A 24,310-nucleotide genomic window follows, 5' to 3' on the forward strand; every position below is an offset into this window, starting at 1 on the left:
AGTATGAGCATGGAAGAAGTAAACTAATGTCTCACTGAATTGAAAAGCCAAAATTTACACAAATGAACCATATTATAGCCAAATCAAGAAATTAAACCTGTTAAATAACACTATGCACAATGGGAATTTCAGCAATTTTTTGGAAGATTCATCTCCTCCCTCACATGAATAGAGAAAAAAGAGGGGAAATAGAGAATTTTTTTGGGGGTGGGGTGTTGGGTTTTCTTTTATTCAGTTACTCCACCACATAAGCTCACTTAATCCACATCAGTTGTATGTGATGAGTCACATGACTCAGTTTGGCCGAAATCTAAGCTCCAACCAAAATATAGGCTAATTTGTCATCATATTCTACATAATATACCAAATTATCGCCGGAGTAACAAAATATACAAATATATCATTAAGGATCAATAAAATATATCAATCTGCTAATTTTGTTGTTTCACCAAACTTGCACTTAATTGATCTCAATTTAAAACTGAGCATATAAATACTTTAAAATATTTAAATATTGCAAATGTATGACCTAAAATAAAAAAGAACTTTGTTTCTATGCATATGGAATAACACCACATAACAGAGGGTATTAAAGTATAACTTTAAAAACCTTAGGGTATTTAAGTGAGAACATCTAAAACTAAGGGTATTGATATAAAACATTGAGTAAACATGAGGGTACCAAAGTGCAACATCTAAAAACTTTAGAATATTTATCCGCAATATTTAAATACATTTGAGCATTTATTTGATTGATTTTTAAATAGAGATCACTCAAATGCTAGGTTGGTGAAACTATAGAGCATCTAAGTGCAATTAAGTTTTTTTTTTTTTTTTTTTTGCTACATAGCTGACTAAAAAATGGGACCCATATAGTTGACTTAACCTGTATATCGAAAATTTTATAAAGAAAAAAAATCATGGTAATTAAATTATTGCTTATTGTTGTGAGACCCCATGTGGGAAGGTGCACTACCATTGTTTTAAACAAATATTTTTAATTAATTATTTTATTTATTATTATTATTATTATTTTATTTATTATTATTATTTTTTCTGCCTTTCGTAATTCTGAAGCAAACAATGACAGAATTTGTAATTCTAAAGCAACCGCAGGGGAAAATTCTGGAGCAGATATTCATTCTTACGAGCAGTCTCGGACAAGAATAACAATTTGATGAACCGAAAAGATAAAGAGCTCAGCAAGATACAGAGACATCACAATGATCTTAAAACTGACCTGAAAAAGGAAAGAAGAGCTTTGTTTGATACACAAATCATGCGCCCAAAGAATACAACAAACGTTTAACATTAGATGTCCTATTTTACAGGTTACATCATGAAAGTATCAACATAACAAAAGGTCCATCCTCCAGACAAGAAATTCTCTCAAAAGCAAACTGTACTGAGTTACAAACTTGCAGTTCAGGGTCTAAGCAACTAAAAGTCATGAGAGAAAACTTTGTTTGTGGGAATATTTTGGCGTCTTTCGACATAAGATGAAGGAAACCACCCGGCCTTGCCTTTACATTCTCCTTCTGACCATCCCGATGGACTTACCTGTGTTGGCAATGCAAAATCATCAATAACTCAGGCGAAAAGGCAAAATACATGTCAAAATTGAATAAAGGGCAAAGCAATTGAGATAGTGTGAAATAAGTTAATGAAATTTCAGAATGAGACTCCCATCCTCGATTGTGCAACTTATTTTTCTTGAATTTTCAAATGACAGGATATCATACCAGTCACCAGTGGAATTATCGTATCGTAAAGGGTTTTTGAAATAAGTTAATGAAATTTCAGAATGAGACTCCCATCCTCGATTGTGCAACTTATTTTTCTTGAATTTTCAAATGACAGGATATCATACCAGTCACCAGTGGAATTATCGTATCGTAAAGGGTTTTTGAAATAAGTTAATGAAATTTCAGAATGAGACTCCCATCCTCGATTGTGCAACTTATTTTTCTTGAATTTTCAAATGACAGGATATCATACCAGTCACCAGTGGAATTATCGTATCGTAAAGGGTTTTTGAAATAAGTTAATGAAATTTCAGAATGAGACTCCCATCCTCGATTGTGCAACTTATTTTTCTTGAATTTTCAAATGACAGGATATCATACCAGTCACCAGTGGAATTATCGTATCGTAAAGGGTTTTTGTTATATTAGATCCCCAAGTCTTTGTTAATTCCATATTAGATCCTCAGATCTTCATATTTCTAAATTAGACCTCCAAACCTTCATATTTGCTCAAATGAACTTCATAGATTTGAAGGTCTTATTTATAACAGCTTAACAGATTTGGGGTCTTATTTAAACAACTAAATGGGTTTACGAGTCTAATTTAGAAATTTGAAGATTTGAGGGTCTAATATAGAACTAATAAAATTGGGGTCCAATAAAATAAAAACCCTAGATTAAATCATGTCACTAAACGGTAATCCCTCATAAGGAAACACTGTTCTGTCAAACAAGGATCAGAATGATAGAAATGCTAAATTACAGTTTAGTTCAATAGAAACTTTTTCTGTGTGGCCTTTTCTCTTAAAAAGAAAATATATGTTTAACTAACAAATCTAAGTATTCATCATGTTGAAGGAATATACAACTCAGACCAAAGGATAGTTTTTTAGCGGGGGAAGTTGGTTTCTAACCTGTCGAACAACAACATAATCTCCAGGAGACAAACTCAATTCTTTCTCAGAAGCAGCATTGAAAGCATGGGTTGCCTGAGACCATAAAGTATAAGAGGTACACAAATTAACACCTCAAGCAAGTACAAAATTATCAGTATGGAACTTGAATTGTAAATAGTTACCTCAGCCAGAAAATATGTAGCTTTCTCAGAGCGTTTTGGGATTGATGGAGAAGGAAGTGAAGATTCTTTTCTCTGCTTCTCAGTGTTCATCTACACAAGTTTGCCATCAGAAAAGAGAGAATTTTATTTTTACAATTACTGACCATTCTACTTGTAAAAGGTAAAAGGAAAGATACCTCAGCTTCCACATCATCTAGAATAGCAGCTAGTCTTAGGTGAAATGATTTTTCTGCCTCTACCTTCAATGCGCCAAAAATAAATAAATAAATAAACGAGAAAGAATGGTAAATTGGTGAATTTACAAGATTGTCCTTGAAAAAATGCCCTAAATTCATACCATAGCAACTAAGCGTTGATATGTCAGCCTTTGCTGCTGCGCTTCAACAGCAGATAGTGCAGTAGCAGCTTCTTTTCCCAAGACTGCCATGTTTGATTTGAGTTCTTTCATTTTAGCTTCAGATGCCTGCAGTTTTGTTGTGTTCTCTAAGATGGATGCTTCTCTTACACGAGTTTGTCTTCTCGAAATTTCTGAGGCCTGTATAGATTTTGAGAATAATAAAAGATAAGAACGATGAAGCTGAAATCATATCCATGACAAAAAAATTAAAAAATGACGGAGATGACAACAACAACAACAACAACAACAAATAAACAAATAAGATAAAAGAAGAAATAAAAAGAATTACAACCATTTGTTCTGCTTCATGCCTCATTCGACTGTAACGTTGAGCAAGGTGACGAGCATCTTCCAAGGGAGCACCAGTTACCATAGCTCTTAAAGGTTCTGTAATCTAAAAACAACAAAGGAACAATAAAATTGTAATTTGAATTGAGATGCTGAAGTAGATGTGGTAACAAATAATGCCCGTTCTAAACATGATGCCAACAGAAAGAGTTCTTCTAAAAAAACTCGTTTGTGTTGCTACAATGATAATTAAAAGAAAAAACCACTGTATTGAGGCTAGTTCCAAATGAATACTCCTGGTCTAATAAAATGTTGAATCTACTTGATCAGGAACTCACTGCAAACCTGTTTATTAAAATTTTTGCAGTAACTCAATAAATAGTTCATAAAACTTTTATGAAACCGGAGGATCTGTGTAGAAATAACCAAAATCTCAGGAGTTATTAAGTATTAGAAAAGATGAGGGGAAAAGAAGCTAAAAGACCATGTTTGTCTAGATGCCCTTATATCACTCAATGAGATTATAGCTGCTACAATGAGCACGTTCACGAATGAATCGTTAACAAATCATATTATTTCTTGATAAATAATATAAGTGGATTGTTTGTGTGCTTATGCAGTCATGGATGCACATATAGATGCCTAAAGATCATCTACGATATTGATGCTTTAAAAGACATGCCCATAATGAATATTTTTGTCATCTCAACTTTCTTTGGTAAGTATAAGTGGATCCAAAATCATATAAGTATTAAAGAGTGATTTTCTTGAAACTTATCAGTATTGAGTGCAGATTTTACAGAAAACAGTTGCATTTGAAGCCTTAAACTGAATCTAGATGATACATAAGATAGAGTCAATCACGAAACCAAGGGATAAAATGAAACACACATCGAGAGAAATTGTTTCGTTTGGATAACTTTTTTCCAGTTTCATCATGAAAAGACATTCATATCATTTACTGAAACCACAAACATAATAATTTATGTCATGCAGCAACATGACACCCACAACTACTTCTTCTAGATACTACACGTGCTTACAATAATTTTCCCAGATAAATATATGACAATGATTGGCAAATAATATTATATGTAAAATAGCTGCTTCTGACTTAAGCCAATTCCATATTCATTTAGACAGCTATATAAGACACCATACCTGTGAAGACAACAACTTATTCAAGTCTTCATATTCTCGCTCAATATGTGCAATTGCGCCGCCATATAAAGATGCAGCTTTGGCTAGGTTCCCCTCATTAGCAATGTTTTCACCTCCATATTTATAACAGTCCTCTGTCAATTTTGTACCTATTGACACAGAAGCTTTTCAGAAATATAATAATGTTTCTCAAGTTATCCACAAATTAGTGATTCAACTGCCAATAAATTTACCATAAAATCATAAAGGCAATGTGTAGAACTTCTTACCTACTTCCACATGTTTACTGTTTATAATTGCAAGGGCTTCAGTTGCTCGAATAATATCCTTCTGGAAATCCTGCAGAAAATGAAAGCCAGATATAGAAAAACAATCGCCATCATTGAATCTAACGAGCACTAAATTTTAGGTAAAAACTAGTGAAGAAATCTACATAAGCTTTCCAAGCATCCTTTAAGATATCGCTAGAAATGTTCTCATTAAAGGGTTCTAATTTATGTTATGCATCTTCTTTCTACCCATCATCTCCAATCAAAAGTATGCTCCTTTACTATAAACAAAATCCCATTGCATGTTCCGATGTTCATCCGGTCTACCTTCACTTATTTAATAAAAAATTTCTTTCAAACACACTCACCTGACGATAAACACATGAATGACGATATATACTTTTGTACAATTAATTTTCTAAGCACTGTGTGGGTTTTACTTCCATAGTCATCTTCGACTTTATTACCAGTAGAAAATGGCATGCCCTGAGACACCTTTTAGAATATAGTAATCAAAAAACATTGGAGATAACTATTGGTTATTTCAACCAATACATGAGATACGAGACTCCAGAAGGGGCTCAAACTAAGAATAATGAAATAAAAAAAGAGAGGATTGATGATTTCTTACTTTTGTTGCACGAGTAGACCTGTATAACTTTTCCAACTGTTGATGCCGCTGCAATTCAACTTCGTCTATGACTATAACATCAGAGCTCTCATACCCAGTTGTGCTAAATTGCTTTATTACAGCCTGAAATAAAATGGTATTGCCAAGTGAGAAAAAGCCCTTTGGTTATCAAACAACTAAATAACAGCTTATTTTTAAAGTAGATAATAATTAAAAAATCTGAAAATAAATAACCAATCTGAAAACTCAATGCATATGAGTAAAGGACATGATTTAATCATGTGATGTACTCGACAAGACATGCTGCAAGTTATGAGCCAAGTTTCCCAGCATGGAGAAATTTGTGCAATATCTGCATTCTTTGTTATGATCACATGTTAGATGCTATGATATAACATATGCATGCATATACACATGCAAAGATGCCCACACAGCCAATATTGTCTATAAAAAGTTTTATCTTATCACCACTATGTACATTGAAGTCACAAGGTCATCATTGACGATGCAAGTTTTAATTTTCAGCAACACGGACTGTATAATCTGATATCCTCCTTATGTCATGTGAACCTTCACATGTGTACCCAGTGAGGTGATTACTAATCTTACATACCACGAAAAGTTAGCATGGAAAAACGGTTTAGATTGAGGACATTTCTAACTGCCTTCAGAACATGTAAAATGTATTTTGCAGGTAATTACAATGCCTTGGCCAACTTATATCAACAGTCTAATGTCTAACTGTGTGCTAAGACCCAACATTCACGAGATTATACTTTTACTTATATCATACTCGCTTTCCAAATAACATGTAAGCATATAACAACATCACAACACTTGTGGCTTTTCAGCACCTATTACTTGCCTAGGTTTTGTCTTGAATGCAAAGCGATGGTTTACTTTTGATTGATGTGAAATTGTAGATTGATGGTATCAAATGAGTGACGGACTGAGTCACCTAAAAACAGTACAAGAAGGACAAAATATACTCATGAAACTAAAATTAAATGTATGTATAAAGCATCTTTGAACTTCAAAAGCTTGTGGCCTGCAACTCTGTATTGATTACAGCATATCAAAGCAAGCAATCTCGGTCTTCATAGTAACACCCCAAAATTTATCACAGTGAAAATGGGGAAAACAAAATGTGGCGTGCACAGATTAATACCATAATTATAAAAGAGACAAACAAGTATTAATAAACACAGAAATGAACAAAACAATGTTTCTAAGAAAAGCAAACAAATAAAGTTTCCTTTCTTTCTCTTTACCCACTGGAATGTTATAGTTTCATGATTTTGACATAATTACTCAATTTTGGTTAAGCTAACTGAAACTCAAGCAGGCTTTGGGATCCTTCCCTTGCTAAAATCTAAATAATATCCATAAAATTAAATATTAACCGACTCATTCTGTTACTGATATAAATCCAAGCCCAAAACAGCTGAAATCAACAAAATCCCCAAAAATAAAACATGGTTCTCTTTTAGAACCCACCCATTACGTGATCAACACAATTCCAAGCTCAAATACAAGTGGAAAATCAACAAATCTCGAAAATTCATAAGATGGGTCTCTTTCATATGGGATTTTTCTATGAGATCAGATCAATGAAAAGGGAATCTTTGTTACCTGCTGTTGCTTAGCAACTTGATCTCTGAACTTGCTCGCCTGTCTCCTTAGAGCATCCATTGTTCTTCACCCTTCCTTCCCAATGGCCGAAAGAGTTGAAGAATTCGGCCCCTTTTCCTATTTACAACCCTTTTCTCTTTCTCCAGAAAAGGGATAAAATATGAATATAAATGACAATTTCTTCGTTTTTAACTTTTTTCTCTTTTAAATATTATTTACCTATTTTTTTACCGTTGTTGAAAATGCCGTTTGCAGCTCATTTCGTTCTCTCTCTCTCTCTATGAAATTGCGGATTTTTTTTCTTCCGTTTGAGAAAATGAAAAAAATGCTGACTAATTCTTTTTTTTAAACCCGTTGAAAAGTACCTTTGTTTTGTCTCAAATGGTAAATTTTGGGACCCCGAATCAGTTTGAGTTTTTGACGGTGAAAATTTATGAATTTGAATACAATATGGGGGTTGTTGGTTCTTCGCATTGCAGATTATGACCCACATGTTTAGATCACCTGCAGCGACGTGTGTTACTTCTCTCAATTTAACTCGTCATGTGCCATTAAGGAAGTTGATTGATAAAAGTGGAAAAGTTCAGGGGGGGCTAGCGAAAGATTAAGGGGTTTACTGGACAAAAAAAATAATAAGGAGGGTTATGTGCATAACACTCTAAGTTCCGGAGGTCCTACGGAGTAACATTTTTATTAATTGTTTTAATAGAAAATATGGTTAATTTCATATAACCCCCTGAACTCTATAGGGTATTACATATGAACCCCTAAAGTTTGTTTATCTCACAAATCCCCCTGAACTTGAACTTTATCTCATCTGCCCCCCTTGTGCGTAATTTGTAATTAACTAAGATATAATTGGAAGAAAAAAGTTTCAAACTTTCAATAATACTATGGTAGTCCCTCAAAGCTTTGAAATTGCAATTAATCCCTCAAATCATAAGGTATCTTAAAATTTGGCCCTTCAATGACAAATATACCACAAAATTATGCCCCAGCCCGAAACCCTTCTTTTACGAAAAATGGTTTTTTTTACTCTGGTGTTAGAAAATTTATGCCTTCTTTACCTATAGCATCCACATGTTTTTGACACTTTAATACCCTAAAATTTAACTATTTTGACTTTGATACTTTTAAAGTTTTTTCTAACACTTTGTTAAAAAAAAACGTTTATGCCTTTTTTAACTTTGATACATCAAAGTTTTGTTTTTAACACCTTGATACCCTAAACTCAGGGCATCAAAGTCAAAAAAATATGTAAAATTAGAGGCATCAAAGTTTTAAAAATGTCGAAATATTGGGTAGGAAAATAAAAAGCGTATAAGCTTTGGGGCATCAAAGTGTCAAAAGAAACTTTAGGTTGTGTCAAAAGAAACTTTAAGATATTGAAGTTAAAAAGGTGTAAATATTGGCGTACATAGGAATAGAAAGCTAGGTATCAAAATTCTGAAAAATATGTTAACTTTTGTCACGCCCCGCTTTCCAAAATACCAGGAAATCGGAACGTGAACAAGCCTGCAACGTATTAGATTAAGAAGAAGAAATGAAAATAAACATTTTTTCTTAACCTAATACGCAAAACGTCAAGCAAAATAAATGCGAAGTCACAGCTCCTCGATCACAATAGCGAGAATATAATGAATAACACACAGAACAAAATGATCCATATTACAAATGAATATCATCCAAGACTTAATATACGGGTCAAACATGCCATCATACAAAACTATCTTAATGAAATACTGGAGAATATAAAATACAATGATCAAGCAGAAAAGGAAATGCTACAAAAGTAAGCTAAGACAATCAAACAACTAAAGGGAATAACTAAACTTTGGCTTCTTCTGCTCGGTCTGCAAGGCACTCCTGCTAAGAATATCCTGGCTCTGGCACATCTCTAAGCTGGACTTGTCCTTCCTCTAAGTCTGACGTACACCAGAGAAAATATGTGTACGTCAGCGTGCATGGCACACGGCAAGACCCCACAAAACGAAAAGAACGAACGAAAACCTAATGCATAAAACGATACAACAACAGAAATGACAGAGAAACGTGCAACTGGAAATCCAACAAAATCAACCAACAAGTCGATCATGTAACAAGCTATCAAAATAATCATCCAAGTAACAGGGTCATATAACTAGATGGAATTAATACTTAAAAATCTACAACAAGAGACGTAGTATGTCGAGCGAAATAATCCAAACAAAGAAACCCTCATGTATATACCATATGTCTCAAATAATCAAATTGCAAATAATTAAATATTAACTCTGATCTATGTATGAAAAAATACAACTGGCCTACATCTCATAAGAAAACCATACCTAACCAAGAAACGAGGTCATGTAACTAGCCATCCTTAACAGGTCACTGATTCACATCTCACACAGAGTCAACGCTCATATTATCGGATAATCGACTGTTCACAAATCCCCTACGTGTATCCAATACCGCTACACAAACTCGGTCAGAGGACTACACGCAATCCGTTTTTAGTCTGGTCCGGACTCAAGCAAAACTCGGGTGAATATCAAACTCACGGACCAAAGTAGGGACACCGATCTACTTTGACCCAACAAACCAACCCCAGTGGCGACATCGATCCACTGGTGCGAGCATGGAAGATATATCAACAGCCTTATCCTATTACATGAACAAAGACTTTCCCACCCTAACATCTCTTCTCGTTTTTTTAAGTCAACAATACACAAGCCTCAAGGTCTTATTCATGTCACACATGTTACTCTAGTCATAAACTCCTAACGATTCTCAATTATAATAAGGGATGATAAATGCAATGAATACTATGTAACAGTGTCATGAATCATGAATAGGAAACGTGAACAACTACTAATAACAGTGCAAGATGGAACTATAACTATCAAATAATTACACATAAAATATCGTAATTTCCAATCATCATGATCATAAATTTATTAATTCCAAAAATAAACTTTTCCAAAATAGATTCCTTTAAAAATAATCCATTTTCCAAAAATTCCTTTAAAATTATTTAACATTATAATTATTCAGAACTAACCCATTTTCCAAAATAAATTCTTTTAACTTGTTTATTATTATAATAATTCAAATTAAACCATTTTTTCAAAATAAACTATTTTAAAAATTATTTCTCATAATAATAATTCTAATTAATCTAGAAAAACATCAATTTATCATTTGAAATTATTTAATATCGTCATCAATAGTCCCATGCAGATAATCGCAATATACAAGTTATAACTAATCATATTACAATACAAATAATTCGCAGCAGATCCAAAAATTGAATTGACGGGTCAAAGGGAAGCAGGATCTTGCCTACGAGACCAAGGGGTCTGTGGATGAGGCGACGGCGCCGATGCGGGTGTTGTCCGACGGATTTGAAGAGAGGGCAGTGGTTCGGTCAGGGGGTTGAGGCGTCACTGTAGGGGGATTTGACGGTGACGACGACGGCTGATCTGGACCAAGGGGTCGGCGTGGCGTCGGGTTGAGGAGAAGGAGAGGGGGCTGGATCTAAGGGGAGAGGAGCAGCAGAGGAAAGGGCGGAGCTCGGGGGGGCTGTTACGGATGGGATTGAGGGTGGCTGGCGACGTCAGGTCGGAGTCTCAGCATGCGCCGAGCGAGCTTACGGCGCGGGCAGGGAACAATGAGGAAAGCGTCGAGGTGGGGTGCTACAGGTAGTGGTCTGAGATTTAGGGGCGGGGTGGTGATGAAGGTGGCCGAGTTGGTCGCCGAATGCGGCTGCAGGCTGATGGGCCTGGGCGGTCGGAGTGAGGCGGAGCACGGACTGATAGAGCTCGGGTAGGAGAGCTGGACAGGGGGGCTGGCGGTATCTGGGCCTGATCTTGCTGTGGAGATCCGCATGAGTCAAGTTGGGAAATGGCGGCGCGTCGCTGCCTGCTCTCTGTGGCCGTGTCAACGGGCGACTTAGGGAACTGGTTCAGGATCTCGAGTGAGGAGGGGCAGCGCTGGTGGCCCGACGCGCAGCGGGCAACGGGGGGGGCGCCGTTCACTTTTATGTTTTATACTCGTGCGGCTGGGCGGGTGCAGGTGGGAAGAGGCGGAGGCGGTCTGGAGTCAACGTTGGCCCAAGGCAGCGGTGGCTGGTCGGACAACAGCTGGAGGCGGGACTGGGCGGATAGAGAAACACGAGATGAGAGAAGCAGGGGGAAGAGAGAGATTTCGAGGGTGATGGCTGAAACATGAACAGAGAGAAGAGGAGAGGAAAAATTATATATATAATATATATATTATATATTATATATTATAATATATATATATATATATTATATATATATATTATATATATATATATGTATATATATATATATAAAGAATTTTAGGGTTTTGAAAATTAATTAAAAATAATAATAATCACGAAAAAATTTAAATAATAACATAAAAATTAACTACACATCAAAACGTACCAGTTATAGTAATATAACCGATAATACAAAAAAGTAGAAATAATACAATAAATTGTATAATTAAACAAGAATAATTAATAATAAATATAATTACTTATATTTAAAATCAAATAATTATAGGATAATTATCTACACGATAAAATGTACCAGTTGTACTAACACGACAGCTGATACGCAATTGTAGAAATAATATAATAATTACACAAATAATACATAATTAATAATACATCATAATACACGAAATAATATATAATAGTAACAATAATATAATGTATTATTTAAAATAGTATATAATAGTATCAATAATACAACAGATAAATTCTAGAAATTTTTACTGCCTAAATAAATTTATAAATATCTAAATCATTTGAATAAATATAAAACTTGGACTTTTAAACCGTAGAAATTTCTAGAAAACCGAAAAAATACAAATACTCTTTTAAAAATAATAATTAAATATTTTAAAATACAAAAAAATTTATTTTAACCAGTAGCAAAATTTATGATCCTTACAATTTTTGATCACTGAATGACAAAAGGAAAGAACTCTTAGATTTGAGTTAATGAGCAATTTCTAAGATAGAAGAGACAAATGTGAAACTATTGAAGATTTGATGGACTAATACTAAATGAGTTTTCTCCATATTAGCTTCTTAAATCATTAGTATTTTGTTATTAGTCTCGAAAATTTTTATTTTTTTATATTAGTTCTTCAAATTGCACAAATATGTTAATATTACACCCTGTGGTTAGTTGGGGTTATAAATTCTAGAGAATATTCGATTATGTTTAGCTTTATTTGTCAAGCAGAGAATAGCACATGTGTTTCATAAGACTCATGTCGATGAGTTTGCAGCCCGTAAGGACAAGTCTCGATCATTTGGGCAAATATACACGCGACGATATAGGCCACGTGACGACGACGATGGAGCCACCACTTCGCATGCTGATGGAGCCGATACTTCTCAACCTCATACACAATCAGGCACTCAGATAATCGAGGCTCATCAACAGGAACACCGGTGACGGGAAAGAGCGAGGGAAAAGGGGGAAGAGAGGGAGAGGAAGGAGAGGAGGAATTTTGGGTTGTATGTGATCTTATTTTGTTAAATTTTGTAACTTTTATGATTTTTTAAATACTATGCTTTTGTGGATCAATTATTATTTATATATGTGATCTTCGTGAGTATTGTTTGATTCGTGTTTAATTCATAGCTGAATTTTAAGAATATTATTGTAATTCAGTGTATTTGAGATCGATTATTGCTCACATGTGTATTTTCGTGATTATTAACTGATTCAATATATATTGTTTGATTCATGTAAATCGATTGATTCATGGTGAAAAATCATGTAAATCGATTGATTCATGGTGAAAAATCCATGTATATTTGTTGTGTAATGCATTTAGGAGTTACGTTGCGTATATAAAAAACATGCACAACCTACTGTGCACGTTTTTTAAAACCTGTAGCTTCACGGGACTTCAAGTCCCGTGAAGTTTTTTTACCTTTGAAACTTCACGGGACTTTGAAGTCTCGTGAAGTTACAGGTTGAATTTCCAGAGTGTGAAAATTCAGCTTAAACTTCATAGGACTTCAAGTCCCCATGAAGTTTTTTTACCTTTGAAACTTCATGGGAGTTGAAGTTCCGTGAAGTTTTTTGAACTTTGAAACTTCACGAGACTTCAAGTCCCGTGAAGTTTTTTTAAATTTTGGGATTTTTTTGTCAAAACCGATCTGGTTTCAGCCCTGGGGTTGAAACCATGTCTGATTTGACAAATAAAGTTACCAGGGCTGAAATCAGGTCGGTTTTGACAAATAAAGTTGAAAAGAATCATTTTCAGGAAATAAGTTTGCAATTAGGGCTCTTTTGAAAATTTGTACTTCGGGCCTGTTTGGATTTGTAGGGGGTGAAGGGAAGTTAAGAGAAACTGAGTGAAGGGAAGGGAAGGGAAGAGAATTCTTTTCCCCTTGGTTACACCCCAATTTGGGGGTAACAATTTTTATACTATTAGGGGGTGAACCAAGGAGAACTAGGGTGAATTAACTTCACCTCCTAAGTGTTCCCAAACAAGATGAATGGAAGTGAATGGTTCCCCTAACTTCCCTTCACCCTCATTCCCCTCAATCCAAACAAGCCCTAAATTACCCAATATAAAAATGCTAAATGCGATAATAAATACGAAAATACCGGGGGGTCTATAGCTGAAGAAATCCTACAAAATGAGATTTAGGGGAAAGGAAAGCGCCCCTCGCTCCCTTCCCCTTCCGCAAGTTCAACTCGAAATCCCAATGGCCTCCAAAGCTTTCTATCTCCTCCATTTTCTCTCTCCTCCTCCTTCAATGCTGGGTCTGATTAGCGGTCGGTTCGAAGTCGGCGACTAATTCGAATCTAGAAAGAATATCATCGCCATGACGATAACCAAATCCTCGACTTTCTGGCACAGGTAACTGCGTTTTATATCAGAATGGTTGTGGTTATTTTTTTTTTACTAATCTGTCTGCAAATGATTTGGTTCGTTGTTTAGCTAGTTAATTCTGATGTGGAATTGCAACAATCCATTATTTATTGAGCAGGGATTCATTCCAAATATAACAGATGTTCAGTGAAGCAGTTCCTTGTGTTGCTGATATAAAGAAGGTTGTTAGTAATTTTGAAGTATTCTTAGAACATAAATGGTAAAATGTCGAAAAGATCTCGCTTTCTTAAGAATTTGAGACATTTATTTGCATGTGAATATCGCACGGCACTATTTTTCTAATTCATTACACTCTCCTGTTATATATTTTATGATCTTTTTTCGAAAGGATTCTATATCTTGATATAATTAAAGGATCGTAAAACATAATATAGCCCACCGAAGTCGTCCCTCTTAATATAGAATTTAAACCTTTATTTTTAGGACAAATTTTCAAATTTGTCCTATTTAGAAATATAATTGCAAAAATTGACCTGTTTTGAATTTAATTACCAAATTCGACCCAGTTTCAGCCAACTGGCTGAAACTGGTTGGCTGAAACTGGGTCGAATTTGAAAAAAACTTACGAAACTTCACAGAACTTCAAGCACCGTGAAGTTTAAGCGGGTTGTTATTATGAAATTAAGGCGATTCAATGGAGCAAAACAAAACTTCATGGGATTTGAAGTCCGGTGAAGTTTTGTTATGTACAAAATATCACGGGACTTGAAGTCCCGTGATGTTTTAGATGAAATTTCCATAGAGCAATGCTCTCTGGAAATTCCGAAGTCCCGTGGAGTTGCAGGTTTTAAAAAACATGCACATGTTCTGTGCATGTTTTTTATGAAGAAATTTTTACTGTAGACCCAATCCCAGATTTAATCCCTAAAACCGACCTACTTTAAATTTATTTATGAGAATCGACCTATTTTGAGTTAATTACGGTACTAATTAGTCGTGGTTGCCAACCCCGACTAATTAGTAGCCTAATTACAAGCAGGGCTAGGGAGCAGGGAAGGTTTGTGGCTGCTAATTAGGCTACTAATTAGTCGGGGTTGGCAACCCCTACTAATTAGTACAACAATTAACTCAAAGTGGGTCGATTCGTATAAATAACTTTAAAGTGGATCAGTTTTAGGGATTAAATATTGGAATGAGTCTACAGTGAAAATTTCTTCTGTTTTTTATATTCAATATATACACGAAAACAATTTCCCAACAATATACACACATATTTCCCAACAATATACACACAATTTCCCAACAATATACATGAAAACAATTAAATCCTCTAATATCGATTTTAGACATCCATAATTTTAACTAAATGTAAAACCTTTATGAAATTTTTTGATAATTTCAATAATTTCCTTACAATCATCGTTACCATTACAATTTTTGATAATTTCCCTTCTAACTTCATACACAAATTTCTTTACTTTATAAAATTCATAAATATTTAAAGATTTATTTCAAAATCTAGATTTAAATAAGTTATTAGCATGAAATAGTGAGAATATATAAAAAATTAGGAGGAATTTTTTTAAAGGTTTTACCTAAAATTTGTCGATGCCCTAATTTATGGTAAACTTCGGCGGTGACGACAGTGGGATTGATCACCGACGGTGTATGACGGTAGTATACTTTTTCTACTATATTGGCAGGACGGGTGCCAGCCAAGTTATTAGTAGCTAACAACGGGCGGCGGTAGGAAAGGGGTTAGGGTTTGTGGTGGAATGAAGACGAAGAGAGGGGTAACGCGATCTGTAATCGCGTGGGCCTTTTATAGGCCCGGCCTGAACTTCATGGGACTTGAAGTCCCGTGAAGCTGGCGGGTAAAGAAGTTTCATGGGACTTCAGGTCCCGTGAAATTGTGAAATTGTATAAACTAAGTTTAACAGGGGCTTAAACTTCACGGGACCCGTGAAGTTTCGTAAGTTTTTTTTTTTTCAAATTCGACCCAGTTTCGACCAGTTGGCTGAATCTGAGTCGAATTTGGTAATTAAATTCAAAACATGTCGATTTTTGCAATTAATTTTCTAAATAGGTCAAATTTAAAAATTTATCCTTATTTTTATGATCCAAAGGTCGTTGTGGGCCTCCCAATTTTGTTGTGGGCCTCCGAAATGAAGTCAGACTCTTAAATTGGAATTTATAAGGAAACGCTAAATTTCTTTAAAATACAGGTTTCCATTAATATGTAGTGTTTGTTTGTTTGTTTTCCCGACAAGTAGTTGTTGTGGTGTACGGGAGATACATTATTTTCTATACACAGATATTTATAGGTTGCATATGAACAATCATATGCATAATACATCGAGGATTGGATAACTATAATATAACCTCGAGTCTGATTGTAATCCAGAGAAATACATTCAATGTAGCATTTTTCTATTTAAAAATTAAACAAAATATTTGTTGTCCTTATGGTTGTGTTAGTAAGGTAAAGTATGTGTCTAAAGCTTTTCACAATACGTGAAATTTCAATTGAAATATTCAATTACCTTTCGACATGAAACGCCACCACCCTTCTCTCTCGTGCATTCACTCCATACTTAAATCTGATGTTGATGTTGACCCCTCCTCCTTCAATGCCAATCAAATGTTTAACTACTGACATTCTAAGCAAGAAGTGTCTCTACACTGTAGGGTTCCAAGGAATTTTGATATAAAGAGAAACAAAAACGCTTTTGTTTTTGAGATGAGACTTTAAACTGGCATCAAAAGGATCATGATAGAAGTCAAGAGCCTCGAGGCTGTTGAGATGTAAGATTGAACCAGACTCCAATCCAAGCTCAAAACTTCTCGTGTATCATCCTAATATGAATTCTGAGATGTTAGAGGTTCTTCCATGTTTTTTTGGATTTAATGTAGGTTTTCTGGTTGGTTTTGGATCAATTATTATTCTACTAGGTTCTCATCCTGAAAATTCCACTAAAATTATAATGATGTATAATTAGCAAAAATAATAATTTATTTTACATATAAAGTAGGAGCTTTAATACATTTCGGCATAACTTGTTTATTTATTGCCACTTAATCACTATTATAAATAGCGCCACAACGGCGCTAATAGTGTTAGCGGTCTGTTCCTGCTACACTATCGCCCAATAGCGGTGATATTTTGCAGAATATGTACTTTTCACTCGCAAAAGCGGTCAATAACACGTCATAGCGGTGAATAGCAGGTTATTGCGGGCGAAATTCGCTTTTTGACCGCTATTTAAAAGCGGTTTGAGGTTTATTTTTTAAAAATTAAACCCGACCAACAACTAGTACATCCCACCGCCTCCCGTGATTTTTGGCGAATTCCCGCAGCCTCCCACAGCCTCCAACACCTCCCTCAACACTTCCTCTCACCTCCTCTCGTCGTGAGCTCCTTCTACTGCAGTTCTGTCACCGCTCAGCTCCTCTTTTCGAAGATGATGACTTTTTAACTCCAGTCATCTTTGGTATTATGTACTTTTCGAAGAAGACGACGAGTATATGTCTATTTCATGTTTAGGATCTCTTTAAATCATCACATATGCACTTTTAGATTTTCTTGATATTTCTTTAATTTTTTTGAATATTTATACATATCTAAATTAGACCGCTGTTTGACTTTACACTTTTTACCGTTATTTTGCCACAATAGCCCCAAATAGTCTTAGCGATGCCTCACCGCTATGTGACGCTATCCACTATCGATAACCTTGCACCTGATATGCAACAGATTCTATTCTTAGTGTCTAAATGTTACTGAACTTTAATAAACAAAAGTTCATGTATTTTTATGACATTTAACTATGTAACAAGTGCTGTAAAAATGAATAGTTATCCATCCAACAACATGGCTGAAGAGACTTCACAACCTATGAATAGTTTTCTTATTGCAAAAAAGATCAAAATTTCCACCTCTTAATGCATGGTGAAAAGTCATAAAATCTGTGATATTTTTTATAACTTTTAGAATTTAGGAGTAGGTCATTTAATTTCATAGCTTATCATGTATTTTCATAAGAGTGACAGTGCTAATTATGCTTCTGGAGTATTAAAGCCTTTGTCGTAAAGAGGCAATGTGCTAAAACAGTTTCATGTCAATTTTGTTCAAATGGCAATACTGTTAGTTAATATTAGAATATTAGTACAAACATCTTTACTATTCCTTTCTAAATTGAGGTCTCCTTTTTTGGGCAGGCATACAAATCAGTACAATTTACTGCAATTTTTTTTTCTTTTTAAATAAATCTTGTTATAGTTAAATTTATGTAAGAATTAAATTATCCTCAATTATTCTTTTTAGATAACCACTTCTATAAGTATCAGTTTATCATATCTTCTTAATTTCTCTCTCTCTCTTTGAGATAACAAATACTACACATGAATTTAGATAAGCATTAGGGTAGCTTAAACTTCCTATAAAAATATAATTATGTTTCTTATATAATTATTTAAACATTGCAATTATTTAGTAATAATGAAAATAACATTTTAATTCACTTAAAAAGTGCGACAAAGTCTTTTAACCTCGAAGGTGCATAAACTGCATCTGAAAACTAGTAAATGATATTAATGACAACTAGTAAATAATAATAATTGCAGGTCCGTTACTATAAATTAAGTACAACGGTTGTAAAAAGAATTGACTTGTAGTAACAAACGTTGCCACTAGAAGCATCTATTTCGTTTGTGGTGCATGAATCTTAGCAAGATAACTAGTAAATGATATTAATGACAACTAGTAAATAATAATAATTGCTAGTCCGTTACTATAAATTAAGTACAACGGTTGTAAAAAGAATTGCCTTGTAGTAACAAACCTTGTCTGCCACCAGAAGCACTATTTCGTGTGTGGTGCATGAATGATGAATCTAAGCAAGACAACTGTCTTGTGCGTATTATACACGTCTTAGGTTTTTTCCTTGCATATGTCACATGTGTTAGTAAATTTTACAATAAAAAGCAGCCAGTTTGGTCCATGTACTAGGGCTTTGTTATTAAGTTGGCTCCCTACTTTCTTATTTCTCAACTTAGTCCCCTTATCCCCTTTTTTAGGCATACTTAGTAGTCCCCTTATTCCCTGTTAGATGTAAACTTAGTCCCCTTTTTTAAGGCATACTTAGTCCCCTTATCCCCCTTTTTAGTCATATTTAGTGCCCTTATCCCCTCTTAGATGTAAACTTTGTCATATTTTAACTCTATTAAAAATTCTGTTAAATATAAATTGAAAGGACTATACTACCCTAACTATTATCCTAAAAGAAAAGATTATGTGGGCACACAGTTTGTTTTCTTCGGAATGAGAGAAAGAGCAAACGAGTCAGGATATTTTATCCTTAAAAGAATAAAAAACATATGAAGCAATGAAATGATTGAAGGCATATGTAAATCGTCACATGCATTTCATCCATAAATTGATTTTTAGGCATTATTATATTATCCAAAAATTTTATTTGTTGCTTTTTTAGGGTTCATTACATTTATTCGATATTTTTTTTTTTTTTCGTTACTTGTATGCGATATAGTGTAAGGTTTTATATATAATCAAAATATTGATCCGAGTTGAGAATTTTTTTCGGTAAACCAATTTTTATTGAGAAACTTATGTGTTATAGTGTTAGGGTGTATCATTTACTCTAAAACGTTTTTCTCTGCATTGAGAAATAGAGAGAAATGCATCTTTATTTGATTTAATTTAAACAATTTGATATTAAATGGTTGATTTAACTCTATTAAAAAATTCTGTTAAATATAAATTGAAAGGACTATACTACCCTAACTATTATTGTGCATGAATCATATCCTAAAAGAAAAGATTATGTGGGCACACAGTTTGTTTTCTTCGAAATGAGAGAGAGCAAACGAGTCAGGATATTTTATCCTTAAAAGAATAAAAAACATATGAAGCAATGAAATGATTAAAGGCATATGTGAATCGTCACATGCATTTCATCCATAAATTGATTTTCAGGCATTTTTATATTATCCAAAAATTTTATTTGTTTCTTTTTTAGGGTTCATCACATTCATTCGATATTAATTATTTTTTCGTTACTTGTATGCGATATAGTGTAAGGTTTTATATATAATCAAAATATTGATCCGAGTTGAGAATTTTTTTCGGTAAACCAATTTTTATTGAGAAACTTATGTGTTATAGTGTTAGGGTGTATCATTTACTCTAAAAAGTTTTTCTCTGCGTTGAGAAATAGACAGAAGTGCATCTTTATTTGATTTAATTTAAACAATTTGATATTAAATGGTTGGTTTTTCGAGAGACCTATTTTCAAGAAAATGAGCAAAAAGAGAGTACAAGCGATGGATTTTTGAAAATCCAAGCATTACCCACCTGTCTGGTCTCATTGAAATATGCAAAAAATACACATAATATGTCTTGTTTCGCCTTCCAGCTTGTGGCATACAACCTTAAACATAAAGAACTTAGTTGAGGGCAATGTGGTCATAAACGGATGTTAAAAATGGACTTAGTTTATAACTGAGGTGTCGTACAGGGACTGAGAGAAATTAGAAAGTAGGGGAAGTAATTTGAGAATGATGCCATACCAAATTTGCCTTTTACCTTAAAAATAAAATATTTCATTATAACTTTTCTGCAAAGTCCTCTAACCTCAAAGGTGCATAACATGCGTCTGAAAACTAATAAATAATATTTATGGCATGTCCGTAACCAGAAATTAATTATTATGATTGTAAAAGATTTGACTTATAGTAACAAACCTTGTCTGCCACTCAAAGCATCTAACTCGTGTGTGGTGCACGAATCTTAGCAGGACAACTATCTTGCGCATGTTATACACGTGTTAGGTTTTTCCTTGCATGTGTCACACGTGTTACGGTGTTAGTAAATTTTATTATAAATATTCATCATATATGCTCTCGTTGTGAACAAGCTCTCTCAAAATCTGTAGTCCTTTAAATCTTATAATTTTTTTCTTTTAAGAATAAGGTTAATTCCTTTCCTCAAGTATCATGATTCCGCTAATAAACCTTCTACATTTCTTCATATTCTTGCACTTACTTTTCTTCGATTGTTTGAAAGAATCATTATGTTATTACTTTACAGCATTTGGATTGGGAGGTATTGGAAAAAGTACAGAGAAAAGTTTGTTCATTGGAGCAAAAGGGGTGATGCTTCTAGGTAATGTATATTTATTTCAATTTATGCTTTAAACAATTCTTTTTTTTTGCTTCTACCATTGTTGCTTGGAAATTGAGAGGGGGTTGGGAGAAAAGGAAAGGAGTTATTAGGCTTGGGAGAGGATGTGAATTTTGTGGTACCAACCTCAATTTTTCACTCTTACCATGTTATGTACTCTATTTAATTCTTGCAGTGTTATTTGCCTTGAGGTTTTCTACCACGAGTCTAATTCTTGCAGTGTTATTTGCCTTGAGGTCTTCTACCACGAGTCTAATTCTATTTCAGCATGCTCTCACATGGTAAAACTTTATTGTTAGCTATCACTTATGAATGTGTACCAGTAGTGTCTGAATTCAATGTTTCTTTTCAACTTTAATGTTCACTCAACTCGTGTAGTAGTTTTATATCCTAAATTTCACATCAACAGAGTGTTGATCTTACAATTGCTATCCTTCGAATACACTTTGGACTGAAGGTGTTTTAGAGAATATTAAGCAACAATCTTAATAATAAAAATTATTAATTAAAAATCATGTCCCCGTATTTTTGTGCGCTGAAGTCTATAGTATAATGTATAGTTTTTACATGTCTAGCACCATTATTTAGCTTACTCTTACTGATCATAGAAAATGCTATATGCTTAAAACATAGAAAGATCCTATTGGGGTTTGGTTGTTGGTTAGACATGGAGGCATTTGAATTTCTCGGATTTGTATGTTAAAGTCCCTAACCATTACACCAAAACTCAAAAGTTACGGTGAGAATTAAGGGTTATATTTTTCTATTTTAACATGTCTCCGCTGGTTAAGCACCCTTTTTATGGGTCGAAACCTAGACTTACACAACATTGTTAATTTTTAGAAAATTCACTTTAAATTCATGGTGAGTGGGATTCAAACCTCGGTTGCTTTGATACCATGTTAAAGTCCATAACCATTACACTAACCGAAGTTATGGTTACGGTTGAAGGTTATATTTTTACATTTTAATATATATGAATATCATAGATATCCAGCCTCTAGACTTGAGTTAAATTAACCAACTGTACCACTAAAAAAAGGCGAATTTCCCAATCTAAACCCGAAATATGAGGAATTCTGTATGCAAACAAAAGTCATATTGAGTTGTACCCAGATGCATGCCATCCACAAGATAATTGACTTCCTTCTCTTCTAAGATCTTCCCTTTCTTGTCTTATAAATAAATGGGTGGATAAATCTCTTAATCCATTTTTACACCTGAACAATCTTGCTCACAGTTTACTTTATTTGGACAATTCTATTTAGTTCTGATGGAGGATACAACTATGTGGTGGATACAACTATGTGGTTACACTAAGTACTCAGATTCTATCCAAAGTTGAAGTCCTTGAAATCTCATTCATTGTCAATAATTGGATGAGAACATGTTATTTAGTAGTCTTTAATCATAATCAGCGATTTCCATATAAATATTGAAAATATTGATAACACATAACATAACACTCAACCTCATGTTAAGGGTTTAAAAAAAAAAAACGCAAAAAGACATAACGCATAACGTAGGTTATTTTGTTTATTAATTACTTACATATTTTATAAATACATTCTATTCATAATGACTTAAATAATTAGAGTTATCAAAATTTTCAAACATAACATCTCAATTAAGAACCAAAATTTTATTGTTTAAAAGAATATAAAGATATTCATAATAAATTTAAGAATTAGGAACAAAAAATATTTTAATAGGATTTCTTTAATTTAATACAAACTAATATATTTACTAGGAAGTATCACTATTGAATACTTAAGTACATAATCATAAATTTATATCTCATTTATAATTACATTCGTTTTAATAATCATAGTCATAATTTGACAATCACATAATGATATAACCACAAAAAGACGTGAAGGCTTAACAAGCAATTCATAAGTGATTACTTAATTTCTTCAAGTTTTAAGAAAGGATATTCTCAAGTCTCTAGAGCTTATATTGAAATAACGTAGCTTACATTGAAATAACACATATTATATTGTAGTAACATAGAGTTATAATGTGTCAGAGTTATTCATAAGGTTATGTAATATTTACGGCCCGTTAGGTTGCATAACGCAATGTAAGAAGTAATGTGACAGGGTTTTTTAAACAAAATTCATATGTAAGTGTATTCTGTTATATCTATGCGCAGGATTATCTGATGGAATTTTTGACGAGCAAAGGGAAGATTATCCTCAACCTCCAGGAGAAATGGTTCACCACAATCTGAAAACTCTAAAGATTACAGGGTGCAAAGGCTGTGGTGAAGCATTGCGAAGAATGAAGTTTTTGTTGCAGAGTGTTGTTGCTCTAAATAAATTTATGGTTGACATTTCTAAGGATGTAAAACCATGGACAGTAGAGGACATCCAAGCAATATCCCAAGCTCCTTAGAACTTGTCACAAATGAAGCTGGCTGAATTACGGAGTTGACGACATAACTGTCTTGATCTTGAGCTGGGAGCAGCCCCGAAAATCCTAGCCTACTCAAAATGAGTTTGAATATGAACGTCTACAACACAAAAATTCATGTTGTTTGCCTACTGATCTGATCATAACAACTTGCGGATCTCTACCCTTCATTTTAAGACAAGAAAACTCTTCTCTCGAATTAGATGATGGAGAAACTGTTGTAAAAGGCTACTCTCCTGATACGACATGTTTTTCGAACCAGTAGGGAATCGATTCGTGTCTATAATCTGACAGAATGGTCTAGGAAAAGTTGTCAATCTGTTGTTTGAAGTGTTACACACATGAAAGGAACAACAATTCAAGATTCTCAGGTTAATATCAGCACTGTCAGTGATCATATAATGACACCCATTATGAGACCATGAGATTCATGGAGTTATGGTTCTTGGTGTTGATTAAAACTTGATTGACTTTGATAACCGCAACCATATACAATTTGGGAGTTTGCCGAGTTTTGATGATCAAAATCTTTCTCCCTTTGATCTTATTTTAGAAATGATATTGATAGGAGAGGAGACAGTGAGTAGCAATAAACACTTGTATATTTGTTTAGACTTTTCATACAAGTCCAGCGTAGAAAT

General features: G+C 34.0%; 1 protein-coding gene and 1 long non-coding RNA gene across 3 annotated transcripts; one reads left to right on the forward strand and one right to left on the reverse strand.

The window, feature by feature from the left end:
- On the reverse strand, positions 1,225–7,363 carry LOC109833473 (SH3 domain-containing protein 3). Its single transcript, XM_020401150.1, has 10 exons — positions 7,202–7,363; positions 5,570–5,692; positions 4,939–5,008; positions 4,670–4,818; positions 3,513–3,614; positions 3,161–3,358; positions 3,000–3,062; positions 2,824–2,913; positions 2,660–2,734; positions 1,225–1,560 (listed from the first exon to the last, which is right to left on the reverse strand). Exons 1-10 carry the CDS (start codon positions 7,259–7,261, stop codon positions 1,441–1,443), a joined length of 1,050 nt encoding a protein of 349 aa, XP_020256739.1. The 5' UTR covers positions 7,262–7,363; the 3' UTR covers positions 1,225–1,440.
- On the forward strand, positions 13,807–24,304 carry LOC109833474. Of its 2 annotated transcripts, XR_002245218.1 has the most exons (4): positions 13,807–14,083; positions 14,214–14,277; positions 21,162–21,236; positions 23,410–24,304. It is a non-coding gene; the product is annotated as an uncharacterized LOC109833474 (long non-coding RNA). The 2 variants fall into 2 exon arrangements; XR_002245219.1 differs by lacking the exon at positions 14,214–14,277 and having other exon boundaries at positions 13,812–14,083.

The sequence above is a fragment of the Asparagus officinalis genome, chromosome 3 (genome assembly GCF_001876935.1).
Source record: "Asparagus officinalis chromosome 3, Aspof.V1, whole genome shotgun sequence".
In the NCBI taxonomy this organism is placed as follows: Eukaryota; Viridiplantae; Streptophyta; class Magnoliopsida; order Asparagales; family Asparagaceae; genus Asparagus; species Asparagus officinalis.